Source organism: Pangasianodon hypophthalmus, chromosome 5 (genome assembly GCF_027358585.1).
Source record: "Pangasianodon hypophthalmus isolate fPanHyp1 chromosome 5, fPanHyp1.pri, whole genome shotgun sequence".
NCBI classification, from domain to species: domain Eukaryota; kingdom Metazoa; phylum Chordata; class Actinopteri; order Siluriformes; family Pangasiidae; genus Pangasianodon; species Pangasianodon hypophthalmus.
In genome coordinates this window covers 16,199,698-16,212,211 of record NC_069714.1, presented here as the reverse complement: position 1 = coordinate 16,212,211, position 12,514 = coordinate 16,199,698, and the positions used below count along the sequence as shown (strand labels likewise).

The 12,514-nt window shown below is 39.3% G+C and overlaps 1 protein-coding gene across 1 annotated transcript; it reads right to left on the bottom strand.

Annotated features, from left to right (window-relative positions):
- Positions 1–2,333: 2,333 nt before the first annotated feature.
- Positions 2,334–6,555, bottom strand: lacc1 (laccase (multicopper oxidoreductase) domain containing 1). Its single transcript, XM_026909917.3, has 5 exons — positions 5,538–6,555; positions 4,718–4,896; positions 4,092–4,257; positions 3,262–3,487; positions 2,334–3,116 (listed from the first exon to the last, which is right to left on the bottom strand). The coding sequence occupies exons 1-5, from the start codon at positions 6,064–6,066 to the stop codon at positions 2,918–2,920; spliced, it is 1,299 nt and encodes a 432-aa protein (XP_026765718.3). The 5' UTR covers positions 6,067–6,555; the 3' UTR covers positions 2,334–2,917.
- Between the last annotated feature and the right edge of the window lie 5,959 nt (positions 6,556–12,514).

The window sequence follows — 12,514 nt, the reverse complement described above, 5'->3', positions numbered from 1 at the left end:
CATTGTGTATGTGTATGTATGTGTGTGTGTACGTGTGGCGTATAATGCAGGAGAGAAGTAGGTCTGCATGGACGTCATGATGATCACATTGTGACTGTAGATGATGATCAAAAAGGACAGAGCCATTGCCTTTGTTTGCCACTGTCAAACAGACCACATTAACGAGCTACATTATGAGGCACAGGCTGCATTATGAGCCACACACACACACACTTTCAACAATACATCTAGAATAATGTGACCAAAATTAATGTGTTTCATAAATATCCATGTATAGAGGAGTGCTCAAAATCCTTGCTGAATGAACAAGCGTTATGGACATGATGTTATTCTTTTCTCTTCTGTTCACTTTGCACTAATAAATGCTTTTATACTGTATAATGCAGTGAAAGGTTGACCCAAATAAAATAATTTAATTACACTGAGCCATGACCTACACTGTGTTTTAAAAATAACATCCATATTTAATCAGACTTAACAAACTGAATTCAGCATGTTTCAATTGTTCAGAATTTGGGATATGAATGTGACATGTCTCCTTTGGTTCACATGAATGCAGGTATCTGCACTTTTAATCCTGCTGTAGACACAAAGAAGACCGTAAACAAGCCTGAAAGGAGTGCCCCTCCCATGGAGTGTAAGGATAGCATATGTGTGCCTGCACAGCTTACGCTTCTGAACTGTGTCATCACCAAACCTCCACTATACCACAAAGGCAAACAATTCACTCTCACATATTAATATGTTCTGATTCTCACATATTATTATTATTATTATTATTATTATTATTATTATTATTATTATTATGAAAACCTTAATAGTTTTAAATGCTAATGTTATAATTCATACTGTGTGGAAAAATGATGTATGTTAAATTAAACTTAATTATTACAAATCCAGTATCACTGACACTGGTGAATCTAGCTTTACTGCTCCTTTCTCCAGGCCATGTGAAGAAAAAAACAACAACAACATAGCAATTACATATGCAAGCTGTGATTGCTCCATGAGGTCAGCGTAACCTTGCAGACCTTAAACCCCATTCTGTGTATATGTATTTCCCATTTATTATTCTGTGAAATATACAAAGATATAAACAACAAAACTGATGTATGTAGTCAAATAGATGATGCCAATGAATTTAAGGTTGGTTGCAACATCATGGTTTTCTGGAGCAAATGTTAATCCCTCAGTTGTCTTGGAAGCCCTGAGGCATTTCATTTCCACAACACTATGGCCAGTTACCATTGTTGTAATTGAGATCAGCGCAATGCATTGCTTTTTCAGCCACACAAAGGACACCAGCCGTTACATAGCTACAGCTACCACTCGTACAAGAGATGGCACAAATCTCTGAGAAATATCTTCCACAACATGTATGTAAGCACCCGCTGACAATTCCATCACCCTTTACTAATAAATAGATATCCTATGTTGTGGTTATTATGACAGGACATAGCTGAGATGTTTAGAATGACATGGCAGAATGGCTGATAAGGGCTGTTTGTGATGGAGCTAAATTGCAGCTGGATGGGAGCCAACCACATTGTTAACATTTCACACAAAACAGTACTTCTATTTAAAAGCAAAGAGAACAGAGCCACCTAGTGTCTGCTCTTATACACCGGCATCTCATGCCCATGTCCTATACACCAGGATGAGCTAAGACTGGGAACAGTACAGATACAGTACAGCGATTACTTGGTGGTTCTTTGGATAGTTAATTTTTTTTTTTTGCTTCTTAGACCTAATTGGGTTTCCATTCTCAAAGTGAAGCCGTTTGTTGAAAGGTTCTACTTACAGCCCTTATGGGACAAACCAAAGAAGCCTTTGGTCCTAGATTTAAACTTTTTAGGAGTGCACACAACACAGGAGGAGAGTTAATAAAAACTGATTTTACATTTATTGTTTGGTGGTGCTTTTCCATTTAATAGTACTGACACATACTTTAATCATCCATTCATTCATTCATTCAGTAGCTGCTTTATCCTGAATAGAGTCACCGTGAATCCAGGCTCAAGGCAGGGATACACTATAGGTGAGTTGCCACTCCATTACAGGACACCATGCACACACATTCACACCTTGGGGCAATTTAGAGATGGCAGTCCACCTCCTGGCATGTTTTTGGGAGGTGAGAGGAAACCAGATAACTCGGGTGAAACCCACATGGACACAGGGAGAACATGCAAAAATCTGTTCAGACTGTAAGCCAAGCTCAGGATCAAACTGGGGACCCTGGAGCTGCAAGGCGACAACGCTGAACGACCATTTCTACCCCATACATATTTCTTCCTTTTTTAAAACTGTTGAAAATGAAAATGAAAAAGATATTTTGCCAATAATGTAATAACATTTTACTATTGTGCATCAGTTAGTTTCCCTACAGTGGCTCTCCATCACTGTGTACTCTTAGAAAATGAGCTTCCCTATATACTGTAGATCAGCTACTGGTAATAGCCTACCACAGGAAATTAATATTACAGGTTCCTAGAGAATTAGCAGTGTTATATAGACAGTGTACCTCTACATGGAGAATGCCAAGAGGTAGTATAAATGGTAAACAAATTTTTGTATTAATTAATTCAAACAGCAGTGTGGAATTAGTTAGTTCTACCAAGTGAGCTACAACCATGCAATTCATCAAAACTTAAATCAAAACAAAAATAATTGCATCATTTACTCTTACTATCAATACCCTCTGTCATTTAGAATGCAAACATTCTTTAAAAAGGCTGTCACTGGGTCTTAGTCTTCAGAAAGTATGAGATGATGTAAGTGGTATGGCAGTAATAGGTCTAACTTCATCTATCTCTAAATATACACATCTTACTGAATTCTATGTACTGTGAATATCGGTGGTTTTTGCTTCTGCAGCCAAATGAGATGCTCGCATTGTGCAGTACAGGCACTGATTCTAAAGATCTGATTGTTTAAACTCATGGGGCTCCTTGATCCATAGGAAGCCAATCTGGGTGCCAAAGTTGGTGCCATCTCTAACATGGGAGAAGAAGGAGTCAGGATGGCAGGAGGTGCAGAGGGTGATGTTGGGTCTGTTTGTCACTGTGTTATCCTGGATGTGCTCTGGGAGGAGACCGCCTGTCTCCAGGAGGACCCTAAAAACATGAGTTAGAGAAGTGAATAGGACAGATTTCAGAAATGCTACAGAGTGACATTCCTTCTAGGATGACATCATTAGCAACAAAATGAGGATTTCAGCACATTTCTTGACAAGTCTTTTTTTTTTGTTTGTTTATTTACCTAGTGGCAAGTCTGATATCCACATAAGGCCTAGGTGACTCCACATCTCTGACACAGTCTGGGTGGATGGCCTGGAACTTTCTTGCTGAATTTTGATCCAGAGTGAAACAGCAGGGTCCAACAGAAGGCCCAATCACAGTCACCACGTTAGCAAGCTCACTGCCAAACTCCCGCACCATGGCATTTACTGTTGCCATGGCAACTCCCATGAGGGTTCCCTTCCAGCCTATACAGAAGTGGCAAGGAAAACAAAATAAGCACCATATCGGAGTTGGACTTCTTACTCACATTCTCTTGTGTGTGTGTGTTTTTTACATGTAGGTAAAAAAATATGAAAAAATGTGCATATTTACAAAAATCCTTTACTATTTATTATTCATATAACAAAAGTGAAAAATGTTCACTCCTTAGTGGAGAACATTTCTCAGAAGAACAACAAAAGCATTTCTGCTGTAATACTTATTTTAAACACTGATAAACCCATAATACATAATTTATATCATCTGAGTTCTGCTATGTTATAATCTGTAGAAGCCCTGAACTGTGAAAAAAACAACAAACAGCAAATTTGTTTTTCAAACTGGTCAAAAAAATGTAAGAAAATAATAATATATTTAAAAAAAACATAAAAAAGTCACAGTGCACAACAGTAAATCAACAACCACAATGGCAGATGTAAAAACACAGCAATATAGCTGTCTCTTGTCACACACTATGACCTTTATGAACTATGTGTTTGAGCAGATAGCTGATTTTATACACATCAGGAGATTGGGAATTCTTGGGAAGTGTTCATTACTTGATGTAGAAGTGGAAATGAGGTAAGGCACCTGCATGTGCTACTCCAATGACCTTTCCCACAGGGTCAGCAAAAAGCAGAGGCATGCAATCAGCTCCTGGGGCTGCTATTACAACACCTGGCTGATTAGTCACAATGCCATCATAGCTCTCAGGTTCTGGCTTGTTCATTACCCACACATCACTGGCATGGTTAACCTAACAGACAAAAACAGAAGCTCCAGTTATGAGAAAAAATAAACCAAGGCAAGTTTACTGAAAAATCATATGATATATGGCAAAAAACTACTGAGTCATGATGAAATGTAAAGGCATATGATATACTGCAAAACAACGTGAACCAGAACTCCAATTCATATGTCTCACAGAGGCAGGGTTTAAACAGTAATGCCTGGAATTCTTAATAAACTGTGTAGAATACTCCATTTTATGTACAGAATTAAAAAAATACAATTAGTAACTGACACTCAGACTAGATTATCTAAGAACCATACCGACATGTACATGTACACACAGAATGTTATACATGTAAATAAACTGGTATGGTAAAAGAAAAAAAACATGAATCAATGCTTAAGTGGCTCAGTTGGTTTTTATTTCCCTATGCTATGTGGAATTGTTATTCCAAGTGAAGTCAGTGCAGGGTCAGGAGGCCCACCTTGGAGAGGTGGAACTGGTGAGGCTGAAAGCCGGCATGCAAGCCAAGGCGGCGTAGGTTCTCAGCCACTACGGCGCGTGAGTCTCTGCGACGAGAACTGCTGAACAGGTTTAGAGAGCTCAGCGTGCTGATGTAGGAAATTCCCCCTGTTCTTGTAGTGAAGCCATGGGCAAAGCAGTCTTTGCAGAAACAAGGAAGAACAGACACATTAAGACACATTAAGTTGCTTTCGCAACTTAATTTAAAAGTTCTATTAGTAAAATAGCAACTAATTGGACAAATTTATATACAATTTCTTAGAAATTCTTTCCTAGGAAAAAGTAGTGAGGTCTCTGAAAGGATGAATAATACAGATTAACAGCTTAATTCACAAATTCTTTTAAAGAATTAAAGTGATTTTCACATAAACGTTTATCACTGTCCCAACAAGCATCCTTAAAGTGGTCTTCAGGTGTCCTCAAGTAACTGGGTTTTCTGTTCTTTTCTCAGTCCAGTGTTGAAGTACACCACAGATGTGGAAGAAAACTAGAGACCAACCAAGAGCCATAACTTATTCCATCTGTTTAAATAGCTGATCTCAGTCTTCAGTTCACTATCAGATGTGCTCCAGAGGTTTTCAGCTTAATGTCTCGCTATCTACCACATCTGTATAATTGCCACAGTAACACCTGTACTGAGAAAAGAACAGAAAAGCCACTTACTTGAAACTCACTTTAAAGGAGTTTAAAGGTACTTGTTGAAGCAGTTTATGCAGATTTTTTTTTTTTGGGGGGGGGGACTGGACACCCCTGTTCTGCAGTGTTCTTTCAGTGAAACGCACCTGAGATGAGGGAAGACTTGAGGACGCTAATCTCTCCCTGGAGCGCTGGTAGGCGCTGCAGGAAGCCGCTGATTTGCTCTTTAAGCTGGGGGAGCTGTGTGCATGTGGTGTTGAGCTGTGTGAGAGGACAGGCGCTGCAGTCCAGCTCGTTGCTGTAGGTGAAGGTGTAGAGCTCGGTGAAGAGCTGCTTCTCACACTCCTGCAGCTCCGCGCGCCGCGCACTGCACGTCATCACGTGCACGCGTTTAACGCTCAGCTCGTCCGCGGCTCGCTTGAACGCGTACAGCACGCCTACAGAGCTGCTGTCGGTTAACACATGGACACGTCGGTTCAGACCAGCGCATCTCTCCAAAAGAAAGGTGTCGGTGATTTCCTCCGAGCAGCCCGCGTGCTGTTGGAGAATGAGGTAAACGGGCTCGCTCGTGCCATTTCCGAGAGAGCTCAGGAGCTTGTGCACGCGCTCCTCCACGCAGCGTCGGTACCGAGGACAGTTAGGATGAACCAGATCCGCCAGAACGAGCTCAGCCATCTCAGCATGGAGGATTTCCCGAGCACGCACGATTTGCTAACATTCAGCTAAGAGTAGAGTATTCAGATAGTAGCTTCAGGATGCGGATTAGCTGTTAGTGTTGGAAATGATTCCGTCTTGTGAAGTGCAGAAGTGTAAGTGTGTGTCCTCTGTAGCTCTTTTCACATCTTTATATATAACCGCTGTGAATGTGGAACTTCATGTACCTAGCTGTGAGTGGAAGTGCTAACGCTAACGCTAACGCTAACACTTCCTCTAAGCTGACTGTACACACCGCCCTTTTTTGGAAATTCCTGACCGGCCAAGAAAACAACGAGTTTATGATTACTTTATGAGATTATGAACTTCAGACTGTAGGCATTTAATGACTCTAATTCAATTTTAGTACAATAAAAGTATGAAGTTTACAAAATACAGTATAAACAACAAAAAAGCAGGGCATTAGCGGTGTTGCTCTTATCTCCAGGTGCTGTTAGTCCTTCTGACATTTTCTTATGCAACAAGATTCACCTTTCTAACCTTTCTAAACACTAGAAGTATTTTCTCATTTCCCCCAAACACACTTTAACCGATGATGTGTATATATATATATATATATATATATATATATATATATATATATATATATATATATAATATATAGCTTTTTTATCATGAAGTTTAAAGCTGACTTAGCCCCAAACCAAACCACAGGTGTGAGGGAAGTAGAGAGATCAGGAGATTTCTCACGTAATCCTCTTCTACACCAGGAACTGCTTATTTTCCAAAGGTAGAAGGAAACCCCACGGTAAAACCGACTAGACGTTCTTCCTCCTAGGAAAATCCAACCTTACCCACAAATCAGATCCCACTATGCAGTAAATACATTGCAGTGTTAACACAGCAAAAGATCCAGTGTTGAATTAAGCCTTTACTGTTCTTCTGAGTCAGTCTATGAGTCAGACACTGGCCATTTTGCTGTGTAGGCTTTTCCTGTGTGCTTACAGACTCACACATGTAAAGTACGATTCATACACACACACGCAAATATGTATACTGTCCATGCCTATATAGTCATAATACCCAAAACTACAAGTCATTCCATTACAACTACAACCACACACTCATTCATCCACATTCATTTATAGTATGGTGTACCACTGAATGATGGAGTGAATTAGGTCAGCATGCTTTACTGTGTAAATGCAGACACTATGTAGGCCACTATCTAACCCATTTTGTTGTGTAATATCTAACCCAGTTAAGGAGTACTATGGCTCTGGGCATTATTAATCCCCATCACTGTGTGCTATCAGACCCAGTCACTGGGCAGACATTGTATTTAAATTATATAGAGTTATAACCAATCACTAGGTAGGGTGAAGTCATCCTAAATCAAAGCAGTTTTTAATAATAATATATATGCATGACTTCCAAATGTGTTTTCTTTTATTAAGCCATGTCTCTTCTACCGTTCTGTGTTGAAAATAGGCCTATATGACTTCTCTGTTGGGTTATATTAAGGAAGTTGCTTCTTTGACGTCCACTAATCAAATTATATTTACTCTACTATTGTTTGTCATTTGACATTGTGTATACATTGTTCATTTTGAATCTTATAGCCATATAGCCTTTTTTGTTTATTGCTCCACGGTACCTTGAAATCCTGTACACTATCTACACAATGTAAATGTAATTTAGTGACTCTTAAATGTGAATGCTGTTATGCATTTGTAACCTGATTATGTGACAAAAAAGAAAATAGGCCTATATAATTAAAAATGGGTGTAACGATACACCGTAACAATGCATGGCAATGCAAAAATTTAATGATGTGCGTCATGGGACTGTGTGATTCACATAGTTTAAATCAGCATTCTGTTAATTATGCATCTAATGCAGTTGCACTGTTTGAACACCAGAGGTCCTAATCTGCACAACCCATAAAATATATAGAGAGTAGGCTGGGCCCAGTAGCTCGAGATTGCAATGACCGACACACATTATAAGTTATATGGTTACACAACCATGTTATAACAGTTAAAAGGAGCTCTTCAGTAGCTTTCAAATGACACCAGCCCCGCACCAGTGCGGTCTACAGTGCCTGAGAACGAGGAAGTCGAGGAAGTTGAGCATTTTAGCCGACATTGGAGCACTATTTCCAGTTAAAATGATGCCTCAGCTGCTGCTAGGGAGCTTATGTTTCAGTCAATCATTTTCCCCAGGTCACAGATTTGTTTATTCAATCAAAAGTTTGGGAGAATTTATAAATTTATTTAGTTATTTTTAAGATACGGTGAACCTGTAGTACGTTTTGTTTACAATATTAAACTTCTGTTTGTAGCAATTTTTGATTTCTTTAGTTTTATACAGACAAAAATGAACAGTGTTTTGCATTGTTTATGATTCAGAAATAAAAAGGAGTCTTTTCAGTCCAAATTTTTCTTCATTGAAATTTTGTTTGACATATTCTCTGAATCGAATTGAATTTTGAATCATGAAGCCAGTATCATGAATGGAATCAAATCGTGACCCAAGTGTATCCCTAATAAAAGATAAATGATTAAGCCCTACAGCTATTTAAAAATGGGCCACTTGTTCAGCTAAAGTGGGCCAGTGACACTGGACAGCAAAATCAACTGTCTGAACAAAGTAAAAACGCATTCTTCGCACATTATTTCTGTCTGTGGGTTTCTATGTGGTGAATTAATTTGTGTAGAACTATGTGTGTGTGTGTGTGTGTGTGTGTACATGTGTGCAAAATGAATATGACATGCGGGCTTGAATTTTAATAGTATTTTAAATAATGTGTACTGGCTATTTTTTTTATTTTTTTTTTTAACTAAGCAAAAATGGGCCAGTAAGAAAGAAAAAAAAATATTGTTTATCAGATCTCACTTTTTTTTTTTTTTTTTTAAATAATGGACTATAAATGTATTAATTTTATATTAATATGTATTGGTCACCTAGTATATTAGTCATATATTAGTATTAGTCACACAATCAACCTTTGAAAATCAATTTTAATAAGTCAGGATATGCATCGTGTAGTCTTCTTTAACAGTCTCCAAAAAATGGGAATGCCATGCCCACCATAGCAACCAACTAATCATGTGCTACATATTATGTACTGTTGTATGAAATTATTTGTAGCAAAGAAATAGGATCCTCCAAATGTATCAGGCACATTTTAACTGATGGTCATCCAAAGTTATATGACTACACCCTGATTATCAAACACACTAATTGTGTGCTATCTGTACCATTCAGTGTACTATATAACCCTCACTGTGTACTATATAACCCTCTTAATATTTGGAGCCTCCTATCAACCGTCTTTGCTGTGTATTACCATGCATATTGTCATGCTGGGTGCCATCAAATCCATTCACTGTGTTCGGTTCAAGCCCAGTGAATTAGTCGTGTCAACCCCATTTACTGTATACTGTCAAACCTAGTTACTGTATATTAACCTAGTCACTGTGTACTATATAATCTGGTCACTGACTGCCTACGTTTTATAAACTTTCTGTTTGAACCAAAACTCCCCACTTTCTATTTTAACATGCAAATTATTAACCTTATACAAATTCATTTATATGTATATGTTTATATCAAGTATATGGTTAGACTCTGAATATTACTTCAGCAGTGCTGTAATCATTATGAAATCACAAGCACCAGCACCACTCTGGGATTTTAAGTAAGCTTGTATTGTGAAATGGGTGCTGAGAAATGAAATAATTATAATTCCTGTGCTGTTGTGTTGTTCTTTTAGTGACCAGCAGAGGGAGTAGGAATACCATAAATCTTTCTAGCTATTTAAGATTTAAACAGCTAGATTTTTCCCAGTGGACATGTGTTCATTCTGTCCCCAGTCATGTGACTCTGATTAAATATTTTCAGGTATAGGCTACTCAGCATCACGCTTTATCATATAATCATAGAGTTTGATGTTTGTGAATAAGCAATTGTTTTATATTCACAGACTTTTAGTACCATACAGCTATTAGGCTATTATTTGTACAACAAAAACAAATGAGTATGTTGACAAATGTTGAAATATTATTTTACAGTGTCCCTTTTTTTTTTTTTTTTTTAAGCTGTGTGACTTTTATTTCCACTCGTTTTGAAGTAGATGTCGACCTCAAATACAAGAGATGACACTTTCGGTAATCAAAGCATTAAAAACTAACAGAGAGACAGTGAGCAGCAGTTAAATCTAGGCAAGCATTTAGGCTAGTAAACAGTGTATAACCAGTGAGCCTTTATAAAGAGGAACAATGCTTTCCCCACTCAAAGGAATCTGATGTTGCTGTTTTCCTGTTTAAAAAAAAAAAAAAAAAAAAGATAAGCCGTATGCATGTGCTAGTGTAACGAAAAAGGATGTGTAGGTTGTTCAGGGCTTATGTGGACGCGTATAGGGAGAGGTATGCGTGATTATATGTGAAACTTGAAACGTCCTTGTCTCGTGTTTCTCCGTGGAGAGGGTCGTGCACGGCGCTCGGTGTCGCGCGCTTCACTGTAGCCGAGTGGAGACTGGAGCGGAATGTGGCGCTGAGATGCAGCACGGCTGAAGGAGTACACACACACACACACACACACACACGCACACACACAACCACCACCACCACTACCACCATCCAGCACGGTTCATGTTAACGGATTACGGTCGGAGATCAGCCACGCTCGTTTTCCTCACGGTAAGCGTCTGTAATGTGATCGCGCTGTTTTCCATGTGTGATGGTTTGCGTGTTTGCTTCCCGCAGCCCGATGCTCTGGCTGCCTCACTTTACCCGTGCTATTCCCGCACACGGTGTGTAAAGCTCAGGAACGCACCAGGGCTCTCCATCACACAGGAGATCAGAGTAGAGCTCGAGTGGTGTGTCATTCCTAGTCTCTGACAGCGTGCTTGACTTGTTGAGGGAGAATCGAGATGATTTCTAACGTGTTGCATGTTGGCTGTGGTGTTAATTAGCTACTACAGGACTAAAGGTGAGGCGTCTGTGGTGGATAATGTAGTGTTGAAGAGACTAAGATAGAGCAAGCCCGTCGCTGATACGGTTAAATCCACACTGTATATATGCGACTTAGCAGATAAGCCTAAGAGTTAACAGCCTAACACGTATAACAAAGCGACACTATGAGCATGATTAATAAAGCTTTGTTCAGATAAGTTTACAGAGAAGCTGGAGCTGAGCTTTAAGACAACCTTTAAGAAGCTTACAGCAGTATTTTCATCAAAATGCACTCCAAAGTCTCAAGCATCGTCTAGTGTGATATGGGTTGACAGGGCTGTTGTATTATAAAGTATGGTGGTGTTAAACTATTTAAAGAGCTTTGTGATGTGATGTAAGGAGTTGAAGAGTAACATTAACGCACAGGACGCAGTTGCGTGACTCTGCTGAGTTCTATCTCCATGGCAGAAGCCCTTAATGACATCATCACCTGGGAAATGCATTCAGCACCATGGAGAGAGTTCCGTTCACACGCACACACTGAACAGTCCTGGTTTTAGATAGAGCTGCAGCTCTTACCTGGGCTTGTTTTTACATTTTAACAAATGCATCATGCTAGATAACACCTTAGACAGACAGACGTTGCTGATGCTGCCATCTGCCCTAAATTACAGAGACCTATACAGTACAAAAGAAAGCCTATCTAACGTGTCTGTCTGTTCACTGCGAACAAGAACAATGTAATGATGAACTGTATGAACTCGTTTCATCGTTACGTTTACAGATAAGATTCATTAATTCCTCTTGAGTAACCGCTTACTTCTGGTCAGGGTCATAATGGATCCAGAGCCTATCTTGGGAACACTGGAGGTGAGGCAGGAACACACCTTGAATGAGGAGCAAGTCCGTCACGAGGCACTGTGCACACACACATTCACATCTATAGGCAATTTAGCGTAGCCAGTCCACCTACATTTTGCAAAGTGGGAGGAAACTGGAGAACCAGAGGAAACCCACCTGGACATGGGGAGTACATGTGAAACTCCGCACAGACAGTAACCAGAGCTCAGGATCGAACCAGTGACCCTGCAGCTATGAGGCAGCAACCACCCTGCCCCCCTTACAGATGATGGAACAAATATCAATTACATTTAGGTCCCAGAACCTTTCTGGTATCCAGACTTACATTCCTCCCTCTTTTAACTATTCTTAGTTATACCTTTCTTAGTAGTTTTACTGAAGTTAGTGAATAATATACTAAAGGGTTAACTGTTTTCTGCCAGCTGTGTGCAGGTTTGCTACAAAGCTAAATATACATTAAGTGAGCTTTATTCTTCTCTTGCTTTTTTTTTGCAAAATGAAAGGAAACAAGACAAATACATATGCAGAGAAAATGCATATGCATCACAGGGTGCAGTTCCTTGCTTTGTTATAATGTACCATCACAGTTTTGCCCAAGTTATGACAAATCAGGCCAACTGTCTTATACAATAAAGGTCTCTAGGTGTCTT